The following is a 22,192-nucleotide window of genomic DNA, read 5'->3' as shown; positions in this document are numbered from 1 at the left end:
GTGAAATACAGTTCTAACCAGGAAAATAGATCTATTTTATAGTGTCATCATTTCCCACACAACCATCAAGGTTAATATATGCCAGATGGCTTTCTTACTTTCATTAAGAACTATTAGCACCCAAAACAGTTTAAACTAACAGCAATTCATCATTCTAATTGGTTTTTCTAAGAGTTAATGTGAATTATGCAGGGCAAGAATGATATCCTGAGCATCACTGTGGCTTACAGTCAGAAAATCACACATTATCTCAAAAACACATTTGAGCTGGGTGCTTGGTCCTGGGGTGGGTGAGCTGTTGACCTGAACTAGTCTGCATAGATCCTTAGCACAGTTTATTTCTCCCAAGTGGTTGGAAGCCGAGCAGAGACATAGAGAAACCAAAATTGTTAACATTCAATCACGGTATAGAGTTATCCCCTGGCTCTTGGCTGGGCTCTGGAGCTGCCCTTAACTCTATGCTTGCACAGTATACATAGGCTTGCATGGTATATTCTTCCCACCTCTTTGCTACCCTGAGATTTCTGTTTGTGAATTCACTCTTCTTTCTTTTCTTGTGAGAACTAAGATAATTACCTGCTACCTGAAAATGGAAACCCCATAACTTTCATATTAATTATTAGCCTTAATTTTGTGTCTCCACATCCAGACCACTGGAGATAAATGTGCATCTATAATTACCAAAGTGTGTTATTTTAAAACATCTAACGATACTTGGTTTCCAATGGTTTTGGTATCAAACATGCATTAGTGAAAACTCAGTGTCTTTCCTTCATTGAATCAAGTAGAGAGAAGCAGCAGCTGACTGTTTTATCAGAGAGTCTCTTACCTCATCGCCTTTCTCCCCATGAACTCCAGGGTATCCCCGCTCTCCTTTGCTTCCCTAAAAAGACAGTAGCTTCAGCTGATGCTGGACCATTTCAGTATTGTTTGAAACAATAGAAATAATCTCCCATCAGAACACTTGGGGTATGTCATTTGGACAGGGTCAGGGAATAAACCAATAAATAGCACCACCTGCAAATGGCCTTTGCCCCCACATTGCCAAAGTAAGTTTCATACGGAGTAGTGCATTTAAAAAAATGGGATTCTCTACTTTTCATATAGCTGAGAATCTCAAAGAAGACTTCCTTACCTTTGGTCCCTCTCTGCCTGGGACTCCTGGAGGACCCCGTGGCCCTACATCGCCCTGGAAGACAGAGGAGTAACAGCTGCAAGAGGTGTGTGCACACTCAGTGGGTGTGCACACTCAGGGGGTGTGTCCATACTCAGGGGGTGTGCACACTCAGTGGGTGTCCACACTCATTGGGTGTCCACACTCAGGGGGTGTCCACACTCAGGGGGTGTCCACACTCAGCGGGTGTGCACACTCAGGGGGTGTGTCCACACTCAGGGGGTGTGCACACTCAGGGGGTGTCCACACTCAGGGGGTGTCCACACTCAGCGGGTGTCCACACTCAGCGGGTGTGTGCACACTCAATGGGTGTGCACACTCAGGGGGTGTCCACACTCAGGGGGTGTCCACACTCAAGGGGTGTCCACACTCAGTGGGTGTGCTATAGGACCCACAGGTACGCCACAAGCCTCTCACCTTCCTGACCGCAGAGTCGTATTTCCCAGGTTCCCCGGTGCCTCCTGCATCCCCTTTGCTGCTTTTCAGCCCAGGGACATTGGCTTGACAGTTGCCACAGAAGTTCTAGAGCGTATAGAGACAACTTAACTGAGCGGTTCGCAAGACCTGTTTATGAAGCTGAGGTTTGATCTACTTGTCAGATGAGCAGTTGTGAGGCTACTCTCCTTGCAGTGACTTGTCTGTCCAGTTTGAAAGATGGCTTTTTGAGGTAAACACTTGACAAGCCTAGTCAGTAATCTTCGTTTATGATACTGGTGAACTTTTACTTAAAAACAAAACACCACACACACACATCTCTGATGCCATTTCAAAGGAAAATCCCAAATAAATAGTGAGGGTGGGGAATGTAACTTGATGGCACAATCTGAATGTTAACTGTTTAGCACGTTTAGAAAGGGAAGCTGTGTGGAAGTTTGGGTTAGGCAGCAAGATCAAAGAGCCTATCAAAGTCATAGCCCAGGTCTGTGGAGTAACAATGAGAAGAAAAGGGAGGGAGGAAAAATTTCCGATTGGAAAGCAGAGTGAGTCGGGGACACACCCCAGGGTCTGCTAACGTTTGTCACTGGAGGCATTCTTGGGAAGAACAGGAACTTGAGAGCTTTGAACCTGACCCAGGGTCAAACCCAAGAGGACATGGGAGACCTCAGTTGTAACACTGTCCCGCTGACTTCACAATCTTCAGGAGATCTGCAAAGGCTGGGTTCTAAGTGTCTACACTCCTAAGACAAACCAAAGTCTTATCACGTAGCTGGGGAAAATGTCTGTGAAAAACTTGTTTTAAAACAAAATATTGGAACAAAAATATGACCAGGAAAGACTAAGGACCACTGATGGAGGACACAGGTGACAGAGTGGGACAAAAGGAACTCCTGTTTTTCATTCTTTTCAGTAGTGGGAAGAATCATTGAACAGAAAAAGGAATGGAGATTTGCCATTAATGATAAGTCAGTGATAGAGTAAAGTCATTCATAACCAATATTTTTGACCCAGTAAATATCTGGTTCCCAGAAATTTATTTTTTAGCACATAACTTGGTGTGATGCTGAGAAGATTCTAAGCCAATTTGCCTCAGATATGCTGGATTAAGCTCTGCAATGGTCCTTTCTACGGTCCAAATATGTTAAAAGATACCAGAATCATGTATATAGCTGATCAAACAATTACATAACCTCGATCATTTCAGGGGGCTGACACATTGATAGAAGAATTTAAAAACACACACAAAAAAATCATAGAACCACCATGCAGGGAAGAAGGTGGGCCTCAAGAGAATCAAGAGAGTCTCCATATTTCAAAATGTATGAAAAAGGTGAAATATATATATATATATATATATATATATATATATATATATCAGCATATATAATATATATCAGTATATCTATTGTATACTGATTTCAGAAACATTTTCAGATAGAGGATTCCACTAATGATTTTAGCAACATAGTAAAATAGGAAAAAAATTTTAAAAATGATAAAAAAAAAATGACAATTGTTTTAACTCAACAGAAACTTCTTAGATCATTTGATCATGGTCTCATTTTCTTCAGTTAGATAAAGCAAGGGAAACTGATTTTAATACAGGTTCTTGAAATAAGGACTCAGTATTATTTTACAGAAATGATTAAGAAGAATTGATCATTAGCCGATGCCCAGTCTCACTCTAAGAGAACCTGGCACCCAGGTTAACCTAGAGGGCTAGGAGGGATGGTTTGCTTTTCCCATGATGGCAGCTTGCAAAAGGCTCAAGACAGGGAGCTTGAGTTAGTGGGCTGGGTTACAGGGTCAGGATTTAACACGATGTTACTAAATTGCATTCACAGGTCAATCTCTAAACCAATTCTTCAATTTGGGGTTTGGTTGGGGCTACTTGTTTCCCCCTTCTTCCGTTGAATAAAGCTCTTTGGGGTCACCTGCCACACTTCCCTGTCTGCTTTCCACCAGTCCAGTCTTTTGTGAGTCAGGCCCTGACTGAGCTGATTCTGGGATTGGAAGAGTAGTGTGGTGTGTCAGAGGAGGCTTCCCTGGCAAGACTGCCATTCCCTCACACCCCTGAGGCCCCCGAGGGCCTGGTTCTCCTCTTAGCAGAGTCCACTAAGGATGTTGTCTGTTCTGTGAGCCATCCTATATTCTGTCAGAACATTCAGTTCTGGTTAAGTATACAAATTTCTCATCCTTCAAGAATTCAAGTATCTACTTCCTACAATCTTCTCATTTCTAACATTATCGCTGTTACAAAGAATCCGAGGCTTAATAACCAAGGACATGTATTTCTATGTCAACCTCACACTTTTTAGTTATGTGCCTGGGCAAATTACTTAGCCACTTGGGACTTCAAGTATCTTCAATGAATGAGAATTGCACTCCAGACCGAGCTCGTAACATTTTGGTAAAAACTAAATGTGAAAGAAATCAGTAAGGTGGCACTGACTGGCATATAACTATAATTCAATAGGAGAGCTCTCTGAAACCCTCACAAATAATCTGTATTATAAGAAAATGCTGCTTTTTTTGAGTTCCTAATAACCCCTCTAAAAAGTCTTGATATTAATACTTATATTTACATATTTTTTTCTTGAAAGTAGACCTTGTCTTTTGATGGATTCAATGCTACAACTCTTCATGTTTACATGTAAGTCATTAGGCAAATCATTAGAATAAGCACCAGTTGTATAAGTGAAATTACCTGTAAAGTGTGAGTGGTGTGTGAATGCAAACATGTTCTGTTCATCCAAATATAGGAAATTTCAGAGTAAAATGAAGGGCTACATTTTCATTTGGGTTCAGATGCTCTTACTAGACTGCACAGAGACTACATATACATATACATAGGATATTATCAGATCCCTCACTCTTACTGAGAAAACATAGAAAAGAATTTAATAAAAAATGGTAGTCATAGTGTGTGTGTGTGTGTGTGTGTGTGTGTGTGTGTGTGAGTGTATGTGTGTGTGTGTGTGTGTGTTTCTGCACAGTTAAGGCTGGACTGTAACTTGTCCTCCTGTTTCAACCTCTGAAAGGCTAGAATTACAGGTATGTGACACCAGGTTTAGGCCAAGCTACCTCATGGAATAGATAATCAGTAGTGGTAATTTTTGTTTAGCAGGGTGACAGATGTTAGGGTGATGGTTGGCTTTGGAATTTTATAGCTCATTTTGTAGACTTCCATGATATAAAAACTCAATCTGTAAGCTAGTGGCACTCACTGATTTTTATCTGGAGACTGACCAGAGATGACAGGGTGGCAGACAAGCTTCAGGGCAGTGAGCCAGAGAGGGTAAGAGACAGGAAGAGAAAGGTATTGCTGCAGAGGAGGCAGAGTCTACTAAAAGGTATTGAGGATGCCACCCTTCCTGCATTTCCTCTCAATCCTGCCTTCCCCCATCTCCATCTCCACAATGTGAGAGCCAGAAGGAAGGGAGAGGTAAGAGTGGTGTAAATGCTGCAAGTTATAACAAGGCATATGTGTTTTTCTGTCTTAAATACTGGCTAACATTAGAATTTGAATCGTTTTATTGGGCTGAGCAGTTCGTTAATTCTATCTTGGGTAGGAAGTTCCTTTTCTACACACCAATGTGTACTTCTTTTATAGCAAAAGAATACCTTCAGCAAGGCGCCAATGTCTCCCAAGAGAGGAAGTGCGATCTGTAGTTGAGAGAGAGAAACCCAAATCCATGGATATTCACATAAACATGAACACAATAAACATGAACAGAGAAGTGGATGAGTGTATTTTTTTTTCTTAAAGTGCCATGCTAATTGAAATTTGGGGATGGTGAGTCTCACCATCAGACCCACTCGCTTAGCTTTATGCTCCATGGTGTGAAACTTACACACAGTACTGATAGAGCCAGAATATTAGAGTATTCACTGTTCCTTCACCAAGATCATGCAAGTTCCTATGTATCCTTGTTCTGATCATACACCTGGATTTTGGAGTTTCATGACATGGTAACCATTATCATTTCCCTGTGTTGTTGGTTTTAAGTAATATAATGTCTTATTTAATCATTTGTTAAAAGGAAATCCTTTTTTTACTAAGCACATTATCAGGCTGCTGAGAAATATGAAGATTGTATGGTGAGTCTGCCTTAAAATTAGCTCTTATAAAAGTTTTAAAGATACTTCAGCGAGGGACAAGACAGACACCTGGGGGAACGTGAGCTGTGTTTGGGCCACAGGTCCTAAAATGTCTTTTCAAAGAAACACTTTGTAAGCCGGAGTGACAGTCGACAGGATTTGAGATGAGGGGCACAGTGAAAAGTGATGGATTTAAAGGCTGGATAATGCTGCCACATGCAGCTTCTAAAGGCTCAAAGACACAAGCCGTGTGGGAGGTGAGAGGGACTGTGAAGCCCCAGCGAGGGGCCAGCTTTGGATTTTATTATACAAAACTCTTAATACAATGCCATGTGCCATATGGCCTCTCAAAAATATAAGTGTTGGAGCTGAGGCTATTTAAAGGGATTGACTGTCACTCATAGCAAGGTTTGACCTGAAATAACACTATGTAACACACGGTGAGTATCTAAATGCATTTTCTGAGATTTTTCAATCCGATTTTCATAATTTAATCATCTCATCTGTTCAGAGGCACTCAATCCATGGATATGCACCACATTGGAGGTAACTTACCTGCAAACTTTCACTTGGAAAAATGAAATTCATTACTCACTAGCATTAGAAGGACGAGAAATTGTGGCTATCTGTTTTATCTCAATTTTCCATGGAACAAAGACATTAAATGCTAAGGTTCAGCCTGGGGCAAAATTGTACAGCTGAATTATACCCTTAGGAAATAAGTATTCATCACACACACACAATAATGCTGACCCAGCCTGAATTTTTCCCCCTCTACAAAATAATGGGGATAAACAAAATCACCAAGCAGTCACCGAGCATTGTAATTAGTTTGGACAGCAAAATTTGCTTGGTAGGCTGTTTGGCTTCTGGGTGCATTAAAGACACATAAATCAGGCAAAGCCCGTCTACATACCGGGTCACCTGGGGGGCCTGGGAGGCCTGGCTTTCCATCTCTCCCTGGAGATCCCTAAAAACAGAAGCCACTTATTCAAACCTCTGCAAGTTAGAGCAGATTAAAAGGGACATGGAATGGGAGTTGGGGAAAGGTCCTTACGTCATTCCCTGGGGTCCCCGGAGTTCCTGGCAATCCAGGTAGACCTCGAGGACCCTAGAAAAATGAAGAAAAAAATGTTGTTTAGGATAGTCTTTTGAGTGATTTCTGACAATCAAAAAAACTAAACTTATTTTGTGAGTGATTTAGTGACGTCACTTACCTGAATACCTGGCTCTCCTGCTGGTCCTTGGGAGCCCTGGGTAAAAAGAGAGAGAATTTTCCAGATTCTACCAGAGATGTTTATAAATGCCCTGTTGTTCACTTAGCAGAAAGACAGGGCTGGACACTTGCACATTTTGAAAGTCCTGCCCATGGTTTCTGGAAAGCTCACCATGACCTCAAGCAGTAGTTGAAGAACCAGATATTCAAGGCTAGAAGTACAAGACTTTGCTCACACACTTGGGTGTTTCTTTCACTCCACTCTGCTGTTGCACACTCAGAAGTGTGCAAGCAATGTGTCCAAATCCTGTCAGACCAGAAACCAACTGCCCATGGGGCTCAGAGGCCTGGGCCTCCTTCCATTTCTTCCTTGACTAATTTATTCATTTGTTTATCAATTATTTTTGTTTATTTTTTTTTTATTGAAAGTAGATTCTCCTCTTATACAATATGTTCTGACCACAGTCTCCTCTCCCTCCATTCCTCCCAGCTTCCCCTCATCTCTTCTCTCCCTCAGATCCACTCCCCCTCGCTTCTTCTTCAGAAAAGAGCAGGCCTCTAAGACACAACAACCAAACAAGATACAAAAAGACAAGGTAAAATCCCTCAGATTGAGGCTGAACAGGGTGATCCAGAACAAGCAAAAGAGTCAGAGACAACCCGGCTCCCACAGTAGGAATCCCACAGAAACACCAAGCTAACAGCCAGTTCAGACACATGTAGACCCTCCTTTTCCTCTTAAGAAACAGCAGGCTTCCACTAGTGTGGCCGGTGCCTGTGGTGTGGCACCTTGCGCAGCCTTGGTGCAGTGGGGAGGGGCTTGGACCTGCCCAAGGCTCAGTGTGCCAGGCTCTGCTGGCTCCCCTTGGGAGACCTTGATTTGGGGGAGGTGGGGTAATTTGGGAGAGAAGGCTGGGGGGTGGGAGGAGGAAGGAGGTAGGATCTGTGGGTGGTATGTCAAGTGAGTAGAAATTTTCTTAATAAGGAAAAATGAAAAAAAAAAAAGAAGAAAGAAAGAAACAGCAGTTTAGTGGTGTGAGTAGATGGCTAACTAGCGGTACAGGGGTTATTTTCTACGTCTTGAATGCTGTGGTTTGGAATAACTCAAGTGAGGTTGAAGTTAACTAAGAACCCAATGACATTCATTGGTTTATGGATTATGTATACGGATTATGTATATCTTTGGGGCACTGAATTTGTGGTGGTGCATGCCTTTAATTTTAGCACTTGGGAATCAGAGGCAGGCAGATCTATGCAAGTTCTAGAGCAGCCTGTAGTACATAGTGAGTGTTAGGCCAGCTAGGACTACATAGCAAGACCCCATCTTTAAAATTTTCTTTTAAGCAGTTGGTACCAGCATTTGCTGGGTTGTCTTTCTTATTTAAAAAATATGCGTAATATTGCTATTATCAGAGCCTTTTGTTGCCTTTTTATTGTGCCCCTAAGTGGTATTTTTCCCTGTAAACTTGTTACCTCTTTAGTGAGTTATTGATATAATGTTTTATTATCTTTTAAAAGCAGTGAGTAAAGTAATGGGTTCCATTATGGCATTTTTAAAACACATGTTGCTCTTATGGGGTTCTCTCCCCTAATGCACTCTCTTGGCCTGTTTTCTTCTTGGTGGTCTCCATCCTCACCACAAGACACGCCTTCGACTTTCCTGTCAGATGTATTTCATTATTCTTTTTTTTCTTCTCCTCCCATGGTTCCATTTCTACTTATGTGAATTACACACATACACACACACACACACACACACACACACACACACACACACAGAGCTCTATATGGACTGTTTGTCTTTCTGAGTCTGAGTTATTTCACTTAATAGCATGATTCCCAGTTTAATCTATTTTTCTGCAAATGTCACAATTTCCTTTTCCTTGATGGGATGAATAAAATTCCTTGTGTATACACACCACATTTTCTTCATCTGCTGAGAAACCCTCCTGGCTGGTTCTATCTCTTAGCTATTGTGAACAGCTAAATGTGAATGTGCAAGTCTCTTTGTGGTATACTGAGTCAGAATGTTTCTGGTATATATCCAACAGTAGTATAGCTGGGCCATGTGATTGTTGTATTTTTAGCTTTTGAGAGACCTCCTAGTGATTTCTGTAGACCTTGTAGTAGTTTACATCCACACCAGTAGTAGATAAGAATTACCACTTTCCTCATAGTAGTATCAATATTTGGCTTTTGTTATGATGATAGCTTTTTGTCTGGCATAAGATAGAATCTGAAAGTTTTTTTTAATATTTATTTTATTATTTGAAGTGTGTGTGTGTATGTGTGTGTGTGTGTGTGTGTGTGTGTGTGAGAGAGAGAGAGAGAGAGAGATGCATGTGTACATGCAGGGGAGTCTCGGATCCCCCGGAGCTGGAGTTACAGGATGTTGTGGGTTACCTGATGTGGGTGCTGAGAACTCACTGCCTTGGGAAGATCATACAGTTCCAGCTCTGAACTGATGAGTCATCACCCCAGACCCAAATGCAGCTTTCACTTGTATTTCCTTGATGGATAGGGATGTTATCCGATTTAAAAGCTATTTATTGGCTATTGTATTTCTTCTGTTAAGAACTATTTAGTTCATTAGCCCGTTATTGATGGAAAGAGTTAAAGGATTTTATTTGTTTATTTATTTACTTATATTTATTTTGGCCTTTAATTCTTGTATGAAATACTTAGCACAAGGATACCATCTTTGCCATCCTCTACAGTCTGGCGGTTGCTTCTTCTGTGGTACAGAAGCTTCTTCTTCTTCTTTTTTTTTTTTTTTTTTTTTGGTTTTTCGAGACAGAGTTTCTCTATGTAGCTTTGCGCCTTTCCTGGAACTCACTTGGTAGCCCAGGCTGGCCTCGAACTCATAGAGATCACCTGCCTCTGCCTCCCAAGTGCTGGGATTAAAGACTTGCGCCACCACCACCCGGCCAGCAGCTCCTTAGCTTCACATTCTCCCATTTATCAATTTTTTAACTTTCTATACTACTGGATTTCTTTTCAGAAAGTTTTTACAGAGATCTATATCTTGGTAAGTTTTTCTCATATTTCCTCTAGTAGTTTCTGGTTTTATATTAAAATCTTTGATTTATTTTGACGATTTTTTTTTTCAGGGTATGTGATACAGACCGACTTTCTTCTATATGTGATGATCTGTTTTTCCCAGCACCATCTGTTGAAGAGGCTATTTTTTAGTTCAATGAATACTTTTGATACTTTTATGAAAAATTAGGTGGCTGTAGCAGTGTGGATTTATTTCTGCATTTGCTTTTCTATTCCCTTGGTTTACACATCTTTTCATGTGCCAGAACCGTGCAGCTTTGACAATAGGGCTCTGTAGTGTAAGTTGAGATCAGGTATTATATTTCTAGAACTGCTCTTTCTGGTTAGGATCGCTTTTGTTGGTTGGGTCTTTTGTGCCTCCATATACATTTTAGTATTGCTTTTCCAGTTCTGTGAAGAGCATCATTGGAATTTTGGTGGCGATTATGTTGAGTGCATGGGTGGCTTCTGGTAATAGAGACGACATTCTCATGACATTAATTCTGTCAGTTTATGAGCATAAGTGATGTGTCCAACCCCTGGTGTCTTCTAAAGTACCTTCAAGTTTTCACTGAACCTGTTTCTGACCTTTTTAGTCAGGCGGACTTTAAGTAGGTTCCCCCCACCTCCATGCCTGGTCTAATTGAGTGAGAATTTTTTTTTTTTTTTTTTTTTACAATATTTCTTGTTAACTTTCTTAATACTATATAGTCTAGTACTTTTTAATGCTTATTTTGTATTCTGTTACACTGTTGAAAATGTTTTACCACTCTGAGAGTTTTCCCTGCAATGTCTTCAGGGTCTTTTAAGCACAGGGTTAAGTAGTCTCTAAACAGGGATGATTTGATTCTTTCCTTTCCTATTTGTATCTCTTCTATTTGTTTCTCTTTTCTTATTGCTTTATGTAAGACTTTGAGCACTGCACCGAATAAGAGTGGAGACACAAATGTAACCAACTGGGTCTCAGTAACTTGACTGAGTATCACTTACTGTCCTGCCAGGGATTCCTATCCCGGGTGGACCTGTGTCCCCTGGGGAGCCGTGGATACCTGGCAGTCCTCTTTCACCCTGTGAAATCAAGTGCTCCTGTTAGTATGAGGCTCAAGACGTGAATTTTTCAGTTGCATTTTCTTAATTATTAATTCTCTTAAAAATTAGCTATGAAATCTATATACCTTTGGTCCACGTGGACCAGGTGCTCCAGGATTTCCATCTAATCCCTAAAAGGAAAAAAAAAAGTAAGATGATTACATTTCTTTTTGTAAATAATTTTAAAAAATATAGAAATCATGCTACAAGTCATAGGATAATGTAATGGAATCCAGTTACTATGACAAAAGCTACTACCTGGAAGGGCAAGGACTCTTACAGAGGTCAAGCCATGGCTTAAGGAGTCTTGGTGATATTTTAGCTTTTGTATTTATGTTAGCTGGCTCCTGCAATGATTTTCTTGTATTCTATGTATGCTTCCAAGAACTCCTAACAGTGTATTTAATATGAAATACTTCTCAAGCATCCTAGGCCACAATGGCAAACAGTCTCCTGAATTAAGGTAAACACCCTTCTGGAGACACCACTTGATGCTAGGTGCATAACTTTGTTTCTTGTGCAAATGAAGCTCAGACCTTCCTTCCTCTCACAGGCCAAGTGTCATTCCAGAGCATTTGACTCAGAACAAAAGATTTTTTTTTTCTTTTTTTTTTTTTTTTTTTTTTTTTTTTTTTTTTTTTTTTTGCATTCCAGGTGCAGTGAAGCATTTGAGGCAAGATTCAGGGCAGAGTTGCTCAGCCAGAGGAGAAAGCAGCAAGCATTTGTAGCTGGATGGAATTGGGTGAGGAGGGTAGGAGAGGAAGGAATGAAATGGATGAAGGATCAGAAGATGAAGATGAGGTTGAGAGCAAAAGAGAGAACAGGAAGAGAAAGGACAGAGAGGAGCTGAGTGTGAGAACAGAAATGAAGCTGTGTAGAGAGAGAACTGACTCAGAAAAATAAAGTGTATGAACTACCCAGTTTTGTGTACATAAATTCATTTAATATTGTCAAAGATTGGATTATCAGCTGGTCATAGATTCTTCCCAGACCCTGGTAAAGGGCTATTGAGAGGCTGGACCCCTCCATAGATCCCATTAAAGTCATAATTCAAAAACATGATTCATTACCCTTCATTTTACTGGAGTATAACCTCATATTAAGAACAGAAAGAAAATTTTAGACGGTTATAGATTTTCTATAATGAGCTCAAAATATAAGAGGTTTTATCTGTGAAATTAAATATCTAATCTTCAGAATTATCACCATTAATACTTGTTAAAAAAAAAGGTAGGGGAATGGGCAAATCAAATGAGCATATTGGCTTTTGGGTTTCCTGGTGATACAGTTTCCCTTGTCTTGAGTATAGCATGGATCACACACACTTTCTATGAGTGATGGTCTGTGGTTATATCCTCAAATTCTGGAAGGGAAGTGTTGAGCATGTGCTTTAAGGCAGTATGCTAGGAAGGTCTGTGGCTTGCAGCCAGTGTTTAAAGATTCTTTGATCCCTTAGGAATCACTGCATAAGGTGCTGTGGCCTTTCAAACATCTCAGGTTATCTGTAAAATATTGCCTGCTTGTGCATCTTCTGCAGCAGAGACCTCTTGGCTTCAACATTCAAATTATTTTAGCTTTATGAGCTGGGGTATAAGATGACTATTTCTTTTTTTTTTTTTTTTCTGGTGTCTTGAAACTGGGAGCCCAGAATTAGCAGCAAATGAACAGTCAAGGACAATCCCAGTAAAAGGGCAATACTTACTGGTTTTCCTGGGAGGCTTTTCCCTGGAGGCCCAGCATCACCCTTTGGACCTGGAAGTCCAGGAGGGCCTAGCCTCCCACCAGGATCTCCCTGTGGGAAACAAGATGAGATTCTTTCTTTCTCTGCTCAGGTTCAGGGCGGGAAGTTGGGAGACAGCAGTTTCCATTGCTTTATGTTGCCACAGCCAGTCACACTTCATCCTTATGTCCACTTCTGTACTGAGACCCTCAAAAGCATTTACCAAGTGCCTAGCCCACGCTAGGACCCGCCCTTGTTATTTTAAATACATTCGGGCTCTGAAATGAGTTCTGTTACATAAAGTTTAACAGTACTAGGAAACACAAACTTGCGCATAAACATGGGCATGAAGGGTGTGTCTATTCCTGAAGCTCTTTAGATGATCTCAGTGCCCCTTTTTCCCTGGGGATGATGCAATATTGACACACTAGATTCACACACATCCAAACAGGTCTTAAAAGGCAGAGAGACTTCTGAGAATTCATAGCTTGACCTCAGCCCTAACATCTTCATTTCCAAGCTATCTCATTTTGCCATCTGGAGTTTTGGTGCCATACCCATGGCTGCAATGATGTGTGACACCAGGGGCACCATATCACAGTTTATATGAATGTCAATCCCCTGCACTGACAGATCCTGGGAGGCTCAAGCCCTCTGCTAATCTTTTGCTTCTCCGATGACTTTAGGATCCTTGGTTTCTTCTTTTTATTTTCTTACTTCCTATACAAAAATAAAGTCTAAACTGTACCTTCTCTCCTTTAATGCCTTGTTTCCCTGGGATACCATGTTCTCCTGGCAATCCCTAGAAAATACAGAATTAAAGAAAATGAGCAGTTAGGACATCTCCTAATGTAATAACAGTCTACCTTTGTAAGAGGACTGAATTTTAACATCTATCTAAAAGGTAATGTCGATTTTGGCCTAAAGAGAAATGTTATCTGAAGATATGGGGCTTGTTTCTCAAGCGAAGTCAATGGTTATAGTGGGAAACAGAAAAGAACTGGAATGTTCCACTGATGCAGTTGCTAAGAGGAGGAGGGAGCGGGGTGGTTGGTGGTATCACAATTCAACTTAAGTAGTCAAGATATTTTGTGTTTAGCCACAGTGGCTCTTTTCCTTTTGATTTTATTCTTTTTGTTGTTGTTGTTGTTGTTCCTAGGAGTGACAGCTCAGTCTAACCGGAGGATTTTGTGGTTCATCTTGTGTTATTGCCAGAATTTTCTCTCTCTTTCTTTTTTATGGTGTCTTTCCATGAGGTATCACCAAAGTGGTATAATAATTGGCCTGAAGGAGGAATAAAAAAACTGTTTCTAGGCTGGTGGTGGTGCACACCTTTAATCCCAGCACTTGGGAGGCAGAAGCAGGTAGATTTCTGAATTCAAGGTCTGCCTGGTCTACAGAGAGAGTTCCAGGACAGCCAGGGCTACACAGAGGAGCTCTGTCTCCAACAAACAAACAAAAACCTTTTCGTACAGCTTGGCTGTTCAAATTAAAAAGCACACTATGATGCTAAGCACTCTCCTCCAGGAGGTTCAGGAAGTGAGCATGAGCAGGGAAGAGGTCATGGGCCCAAGATGGTGAAAGGAGGAGAGAGCAGAGTCCCAGTCATGGGCAAAGAGTCACTGAGAGCTGTAGCCAGGAACTGTCTCCATTTTGATCTGGTAAGCTCTTAGTTGATGGTAAGCTCTCAGTTCACATGGGGAGGCTAGGAGATTATCCAAGGGGTAGAAATCTGGGGGAACAGATGAAATACTGCTTCCAAAGACTATGAGGGTGTGTAGGGTGTGTGTACATGCCTGTGTGTGTGTGTGTGTGTGTGTGTGTGTGTGTGTGTAACCCATTTCAGTGACTATCTTATAGCATATTGGAAATGCTTGCTGTCTTTCTTGATTTTTTTTCTCTTATTTCTTTGGATATTTCTGGTTTCCTCTATTTTGCAGTAGTATTGACAATTAACAATTGAATTAATTTGAGTTTCAAAGATTGGCTTTTTTTGGCTCCACCCCAAAGGACTTCCTAGTAGCACCCAACCCCCTATCAGAAGTGACCGATTTGGGTGATGGCAGTGACCCATGTTTTTGGGAAATGTAGCATAATTCAGATCACTAGCTGAAGTTCTTTAAGACATGTCCTAATTTCAATTCCACTTCAAAATATTAAAGATATTATACATACGACATCTCCTGGTGGTCCTCTGGGCCCCATGGAACCTGCAGGTCCTTGCTGACCCTAAAATAGAAGATGACATATACTTTAACTTTGCATAAAAGTAGATTGTATCTGCATGTTGGTGAAATACTCTGTGCCCTTTATAGGGAAGAGACGAACTTCTCAGCATCCCACCTTTTGTGTATAGCACTGCCATGTGCTCTGAGCTTAGCAAGAAGGCTTTGAGATGTTTCATTTAATGGGCCTGCTTTTATTAGCAGATAACTGGGTAACTGGCCTGATGCACTCACTTCCTGGAAGCATTCCCTGAGAGTTTCTCTCACACCTCCCCCAACTGCTTTTTCTTGAGACACTCTTGCAGAATTCCCTCTGGGAAACTCAAGTGTCTCAGGGATGCACAATTTTAGTGTAGAAACAGATCCTGAATCCTTTTCCTGCTAAGAATGTGGCTGGCACAGGGTCATAGATTTAACTGACATTGTTTACTCTGAAAGCTTTTATGGATGCTATTGTGAATTTGCTCTGAAACACAATTTTAAAATCCTTCTGTATACCAAAAAGCTCAGCTTCTGTGTTTGTAATAAATGCAGCCAGTGGTGATGGTGGTGGTGGTGGTGGTGGTGGGGTCACCATGGAAACAAGATAAAAATCTCTGAGAACATCTGTGAAGAAAATGAGTGGCACACCAAAGCCTTTTTGAATACAGGATGGCTGTAATTCCCACATTATTTCCCAACAGTGACTTCTTATACACCTTAACATATGAAGTGCGTACCTTGAGCCCTGGGCTTCCTGTTAAACCAGGGGGACCGGCATCTCCAGGTTCCCCCTAAATGCATGAATGGAAAGGAAAGTTAAATGTCACTATTATTTTCACCATCTCATTAAGGTTGCAACGGTGACTGAAAAAAGTGCCAGGCGAATTACCTTTATGCCTTGTGGTCCTAACAGGCCGGGTTCTCCCTGTAAATAAAACAGTTGCCACATGGTTCATTCCTGAATCCAGATGGGGTCAGACATCTTGATACTTTAATTGACTCTCTACTAGTTAGCACACAACAAAGGTGGACATTATGGAAGCTGTGCACTTGAGCAATGCTCACCCTAAAACAAGATTCAGAATCCTTATTGCTAATAAGTCCCCATTTAATTTCACTTGTGACATCATACGTAGTAGTTTTAATGTATTTGGCCCCCATAAGCTCATAGAGAATGGCACTATTAGGAAGTATGGTCTTATTGGAGGAGGCTGGATGACATAGATTTTTAATCTAGACCTTGAACCTGGAGGGCACATCTTTAATCTGGGCCACACCTTCTGTTGGAATCTCGTCACTGTTGGGAGTGGGCTTTGAGGTCCTTTTTTCTCAAGTGTCACTCAGTATGACAGTCAGTAGACTTCCTGTTGCCTCTGAGGCAAGATGTAGGATTCTTAGTTGCAGCCCCACATCTGCCTGCATGCCGCCACCATGCTCCCCACCATGATGGCCTAAACTTCTGAACTGTAGGTGAGCCCCCTCAATTAAATGTTTTCTTTGTAAGAGTTGCGTTGGTCATGGTGTCTCCTCACAGCAATAGTAAACCCTAACTAGGATGTCATGGTGCATTAGCAATGACTCATTCACCACCAAATGATGGCCAGATGAGAGGCGGGACAGAATAGGCTAAGTTCAAAGAGGTGTGTGCTGGTGACTGCTCCCAGGTGCTTAATAAAAACAGAAAAGTGACTACATAAAATAGCACAATATTTTCTTATTTTCCATGACTTACTTGAAAGTACAATTTGTGTCTTTAACAAACTCTTTGGAAATCTGTATTGTCTGTTTTAGTTTTCTAGTTTAGATCCATTTCTCCTTCTCTTCTTCTTTTTCCTCCTCCTTCCCCTCCTCCTCTTTCTTCTCCTTCTTCTTCCTCTTCTTCTTCTTTTCTGAGACAGGTGTTCTTTGTGCAGCCCTGGCTGTTCTGGAACTCACTCTATAGACCAGTCTGGCATTGAATTCAGAAATCACCTGCTTCTGCCTCCTAAGTGCTAGGATTAAAGGTGTGCACCACCACCACCTGACAGTTTAGATATTCTTACTGGATGACTTTTTTTTTTGACATTGGGGCCTAACCACTAGTAGCAGTAGGCTAAAGAAAACCTGAATAGGGCTGGTGAGATGACTCCTAGAGTGAAGGCAGTTCCTGCTGACCCTGAAGACATGAGTTCAGTCCTCAGGACCTTCATGGAGAGAACAGGCCCCCACAAGATGTCTTCTGACCATCATATACATACCAAGGCATGCATACAAAATATGGCATACACATACCACCCCCCCCAATAAATGTAAAATAAAAATACACATGTTATGGCGGCAGTACCACAAGATGGCATTTACCAAGGATTACAGATGACAGTGAAAACATCAGAGGAAAGTACAAGTTTCAGGAAGCTTACTCTATCAAATCTATTAGATATCAAACAACAAACTGGAGAGAGAATCAATAAAATAGAAAACCCAAGACAGCCTTAAACATCTACTTACCCTATCTCCCTTTTCACCTTTTGTTAAAGGCTCCCCCTAGGAAAACGAGTAGAAACCAAAATCAATTATAAACCCTTAGAAATCAACTCTGACCGGGGTAAGTGAGAATGAATGTACAGATTCCTTCGTATTCCCAAATGAGCACCGAGTTAATCATCTTAATACTACTTAGAGGCTCCCAACAGCAGTCAAATTGAAATGCAGCCCAAGGCTAAAGCTTCCTATTATGAAATGAAGATGAATACACTCGCATCCATCTGCAGTTGGAGGGCGATGGGTATGGGTAAGTGTTAAACAGCCGGAATTCCCTTGATTTTCCCACCCAGGTTAACTGTGCATTTCAACACACGGAAGCATTAATTCAAGGATGCTCTTTAGAGAGTCAGTTATGCTGTAATCAAAATGACCTGAAGTGGGTGGAGCTGACGGTGGTTGTTATTGGGGTTAAGATAAGGTCCCCTGGGGAGAGAGATTTGAAGCATCACCCCAACTTCTGATACTCTCCTTGCTGTCACTGTTACCAACCTTCTGGTTTTACACACACACACACACACACACACACACACACACACACACACACACACCATAGTTAATCCTCAGGGATCAATGAGAAGTTGCTATTATTATAGCTATATACAGTTGAAGAAACTGAGGCATAGAAAAATAAAATATTTTTTCCAAGCTTATAAAACACAGGCAGCCTGATTTTAAGGGCGGTCTTTCCTTTTTCTGTCAGCCTGCTTTGGTTTTAAAAATCAGATGTATTTATTATTTGAATTGAGTGAGTGACCAATCAGATGGAAACTATAAACTTTAAAAAGCTCTTTCACAAATGAAAATCATGAAAAATTTAAGAAGCATCATGGTGGGACCTTATTTTGGGACTGCTATTCTCTTGAATATCTCACTCCTGGAGGACAAGTGATTATTGAATGCCCGTCTTTGATTTTCACATGTCCGATGTCCTGTGCTAGGCACGATGGGCTCTGGATCACCTTCTCTTACATTTTCTAGCTCCTTTGCAATTTTATTGGAAAGTGTGTCTAATTCTGGCAATGACTTCTAATCCGAGATGGCATGAGCTGCCTTCAAGTGAGAGGTAGTGAGAAACCCCCTCACAATTCTTCAGACTCATTTCCTCTTTAGAGGTGCCTAAGAAGTCTGCATGTGCCCAAAGATGAAGGCGTAGGATTTGAATCAGCTTGGTGGCTGAGTGTGGTCGCAAGCAAACGACCGCCTCTTCCAAATGAAGCAAGCTTCTCTCTAGCGTGAGCTGGGGCTAACTTTTCTCAGGCTGACGCCACATGTCTGTTACTTGGTGTAACCACACAAACTGCTATCTACCTAACACGATGTCGTCTTTTATTATGGGTTAAGTTTTACACATTAGATCAGGGCCTTGTTTGTAGTCTTGCTTTTCATATTTTCATTCTGAAATTATGTATTTAATACTCAGGTTTCAGGCATGCGCAGTGGGCTGGCTTTTCATACGTTCATTCTGACATTATGTATTTAACTACTCGGGTTTCAGGCATGTGCGGTGGGCTGGCTTTTCATACGTTCATTCTGACATTATGTATTTAACTACTCGGGTTTCAGGCATGCGCAGTGGGCTGGCTTTTCATACGTTCATTCTGACATTATGTATTTAACTACTCGGGTTTCAGGCATGCGCGGTGGGCTGGCCACACTGCTTCTGCCTCTGCTTGCTCCTACTTCCGCCATAGCACTCTTATCAGAGTCACTGCAAGCTTGAACTCTGCACTGAATCCCCCACTCCCTGGGGATTAATGAAGTGGGCCAGTGCTTTAACGTGGAGCTGTGTCCTCAGGCATCTCATGTGACTTTTTAGTTTTGAGATTAGTTTCCACCAAGTTGCCCAGCTTGGACTTGAACTCACTCTGTATTCTAGGATAGCTTTGAACTTGTGGTCCTCCTGCCTTATCCCCACTGAAGAGCTGGGATTCCAGGCCTGTGCTGCCATGCCTGGTTCAAAGCCTACATTGACTGATGTAGTTTGTAGGAATCTGGTTGAACACCGGTTTGTTAATTCAGTCTTCTCTCTCCTGAATCCTACCTGGGGTTAGCCATTGGAAGTTTTTGAACCCCCCTTTCCTTATAAAATTGTGGATTCTAACTTGATCCTTTTGTACACATGGTTTATAACTCCGATATGTTGCACATATTCTAAATGCCCAATAGTGGGGGGCATGTGGCCATTTTGATGTTACCATTCACGACAGTTCAAAATTCTACTTTAGATGGTGACTACTCTTTCTCTATGAGCTACCTGGCTATTGTGCAGGGTCTAGTCTAGATCTTGCTCTTGAACAAAAAGGTTGAAACAACAAAGAACTAACTGTTCTGCCTAATAATGTAAAACTTGTGGGAAGACAGGAAGACAAGCAAAACTGCTTATAGAGGAAGCAGAGTAATCAAGGTTTTAAGAGGGGGTTGGTCAGGACAGAATTTAGGGGGGAAAGAAGTTTACTTACTTTTTAAAAAATATTTATTTTTATTTTTTGTGTATGGTTGTTTTGCCTGCATGGGTGTCTGTGCACCATGTGTGTGCCTGGTGCCCACAGTGGTCACCATACAATACCAGATCCCCTGGATCTGGTTGGTGGTGATGGTTGTGAGCCACTATGTGGGTGCTGAGAATTGAATCCTGGTCCTTTGAAAGAGCAGCCAGTGCTTAGAACCACTGAGCCATTTCTTCAGTCCAAGAAGTTTATGTCTACTGAATAAAAAGGACAGGGTTAAGACTGGCCCACATGGGCAGCCAGGCTTCCCATGAACACTGAAGGCAGGGGGAAAAGCCAGAGGGAATCCTTAAGAAGATAAAGGCCTCTCACCCCTAGGAACCATGCATTCCTCCACCCCTCAGTGATGCTGGAGCAACAGCACTAGTGGCGCTTGTGGGAAATGTAGGCTTCCCGGCTCCACCCACAACTCCTGAGTTAGGACCCTCAGGCTTTGAGTCCCCACTCATGTTTACAGAGCACAGCTGTTGCTCACAGAAAATTCTTTTCTGCTTTGTGTCCTACTCGTCAGATCCTCCAGGGTCTACCCAGGAGCTTACAATTGAGGTCGGCAATCACTGGGTCGGGAGACAGTGGAGAACCCGAGGAGAGGTTAGGAGATGCTCTGAGTGGTGCAGAGGAGCGGTGAGCTGGGGGAAGAGTCACATGATAGTTCCCAGACCTTTTGGAATCCTCACCTGGAGGATATTGTTAGAGGCTGTTAGGGAGCGACCGGAAGGTCAATAATCAGGGTCCACAGGCGCCGTGGTGATTTCAAAGCCGCCAGAATCAATTACTAGGACTACCGAAAATGTCTAAGCGAAGCTGTGCAGAGGTGAAGCTCGGCTTGGTGGCATGGAGTGCTTTTCCTACTGCTTCTCTTTGTCACACAGGCATTTTAGCGACTTCTCCATTCCTCACGGCCAATCAACCCATATTCCTAACTCACTCTGGAACATGGGTGAAGCAATTTAAGAAGATGTGCTACACATAACAAAAAAGGCGAGACGTATGCTAATCCTGATTTTTGCCCAAGACTGAAGACCTGGGTTTGTTTTACAGAACTCACATCAAAGCAGGGTGATGGCAGTGGATGCTTGCCAACCCAGGGCTGACGAGGCACGGGAGCAGGGTTCCTGAATGTTGTTGGCTAGCCAGGCTTGCCAAAGTGTTGAATTCCAAGTTCAAGAACACACACACACCACATACACAATACACATTCCCCCCTCCTCTCTCTCTCTCTCACACACACACACCACATACACATCCTCTCTCTCTCACCTCCCCACACCCATACCACATACACATCCTCTCTCTCTCTCTCTCTCTCTCTCTCTCTCTCTCTCTCTCTCTCACACACACACACACACACACACACACACAATGTTCAAACTCTCTTTTTTTTGTAACTAGGCTTTGGTAATCTCTTCAGTGGTCCTATTTGAATATAAATGATGTGATAGGGTTTTTCTTTTCTTTTCTTTCTTTTTTTTTTTCTCACTCAAAGAAAAGTTTTTAAAGAAACCAGCCACAGCAATATTGGAAGGTGGCTTGTGAAGTCACTTTGATCTCATAAAAAAGCCAGAAAGGAAAATAATTTCAGAGGTGTACTGAGAGCAATTGTTTGAGCAGAGAGAGAAGCATTTTCAATTTTTAAGATAAATTTGTACCAGTCTTGATATATTGATTGGGTTTCTCATTTTAGATATGGTGTTCAGTCCTGTCCAGGCAACTTAAATGGTTTGAAAGCCTGGGTTCTGGAACCATCCTAACCTATGTATAGAATGGGCTACCTCTCAAGGGACTTTTGAGTGAGTTAAGTGAGTTAATATATAGAAGTTTTGTGCCTGGCATGGTGTGTACTTGCTTCAGAATCTGATCTACAGTGCTGTTCAGAGTGTTAAAATTAAAGAGCCATGGATTTGGGGGTGGTTTGGGAAAATACTTTTAATTCTTCATCTATTTTTTCTTTCTCCCCCTGCTCTCAAAGATAAAATACTTACGGGTTCTCCTTTTTGCCCTTTAGGGCCAACAGACCCTGGAAATCCTGGCAGCCCAGAGTCACCCTGTCGAGAAAAAAACAGAAGAGAGAGGCCGCATGAGTGAAGGAAGAGAAACATTTCCTTCACCCACAGAATCCTACCTGGGTCCAGGGCCTCAGTGAAGCTCTGAACTTAGTCAGCCTGTCTGCCTAGTAAG

At 41.8% G+C, this 22,192-nt stretch overlaps 1 protein-coding gene across 5 annotated transcripts in view; it reads right to left on the bottom strand.

The window, feature by feature from the left end:
* The window catches only part of Col19a1 (collagen type XIX alpha 1 chain), a 329,361-nt gene that overhangs the window by 55,440 nt on the left and 251,729 nt on the right, over positions 1-22,192 (bottom strand). For 4 of the 5 annotated variants that reach the window (XM_037199723.1, XM_037199720.1, XM_037199721.1 and 1 more), the window contains 16 exons: positions 21,997-22,059; positions 17,472-17,507; positions 15,874-15,909; positions 15,722-15,775; positions 14,953-15,006; positions 13,526-13,579; positions 12,760-12,849; positions 11,144-11,188; positions 10,959-11,036; positions 6,931-6,966; positions 6,771-6,824; positions 6,630-6,683; positions 5,237-5,278; positions 1,592-1,696; positions 1,136-1,189; positions 830-883 (listed from right to left, as the gene is read on the bottom strand). In XM_037199723.1, the coding sequence (XP_037055618.1) occupies positions 830-883; positions 1,136-1,189; positions 1,592-1,696; positions 5,237-5,278; positions 6,630-6,683; positions 6,771-6,824; positions 6,931-6,966; positions 10,959-11,036; positions 11,144-11,188; positions 12,760-12,849; positions 13,526-13,579; positions 14,953-15,006; positions 15,722-15,775; positions 15,874-15,909; positions 17,472-17,507; positions 21,997-22,059 (909 nt within the window). The remainder of the gene's footprint in view (positions 1-829; positions 884-1,135; positions 1,190-1,591; positions 1,697-5,236; positions 5,279-6,629; positions 6,684-6,770; positions 6,825-6,930; positions 6,967-10,958; positions 11,037-11,143; positions 11,189-12,759; positions 12,850-13,525; positions 13,580-14,952; positions 15,007-15,721; positions 15,776-15,873; positions 15,910-17,471; positions 17,508-21,996; positions 22,060-22,192) is intronic. The other variant, XM_037199722.1, reaches the window with a different exon arrangement.

This window comes from Peromyscus leucopus, chromosome 16_21, assembly GCF_004664715.2.
Source record: "Peromyscus leucopus breed LL Stock chromosome 16_21, UCI_PerLeu_2.1, whole genome shotgun sequence".
In the NCBI taxonomy this organism is placed as follows: domain Eukaryota; kingdom Metazoa; phylum Chordata; class Mammalia; order Rodentia; family Cricetidae; genus Peromyscus; species Peromyscus leucopus.
The sequence above is the reverse complement of the archived record's forward strand: the minus strand, read 5'-3'. Positions and strand labels throughout refer to the sequence as shown.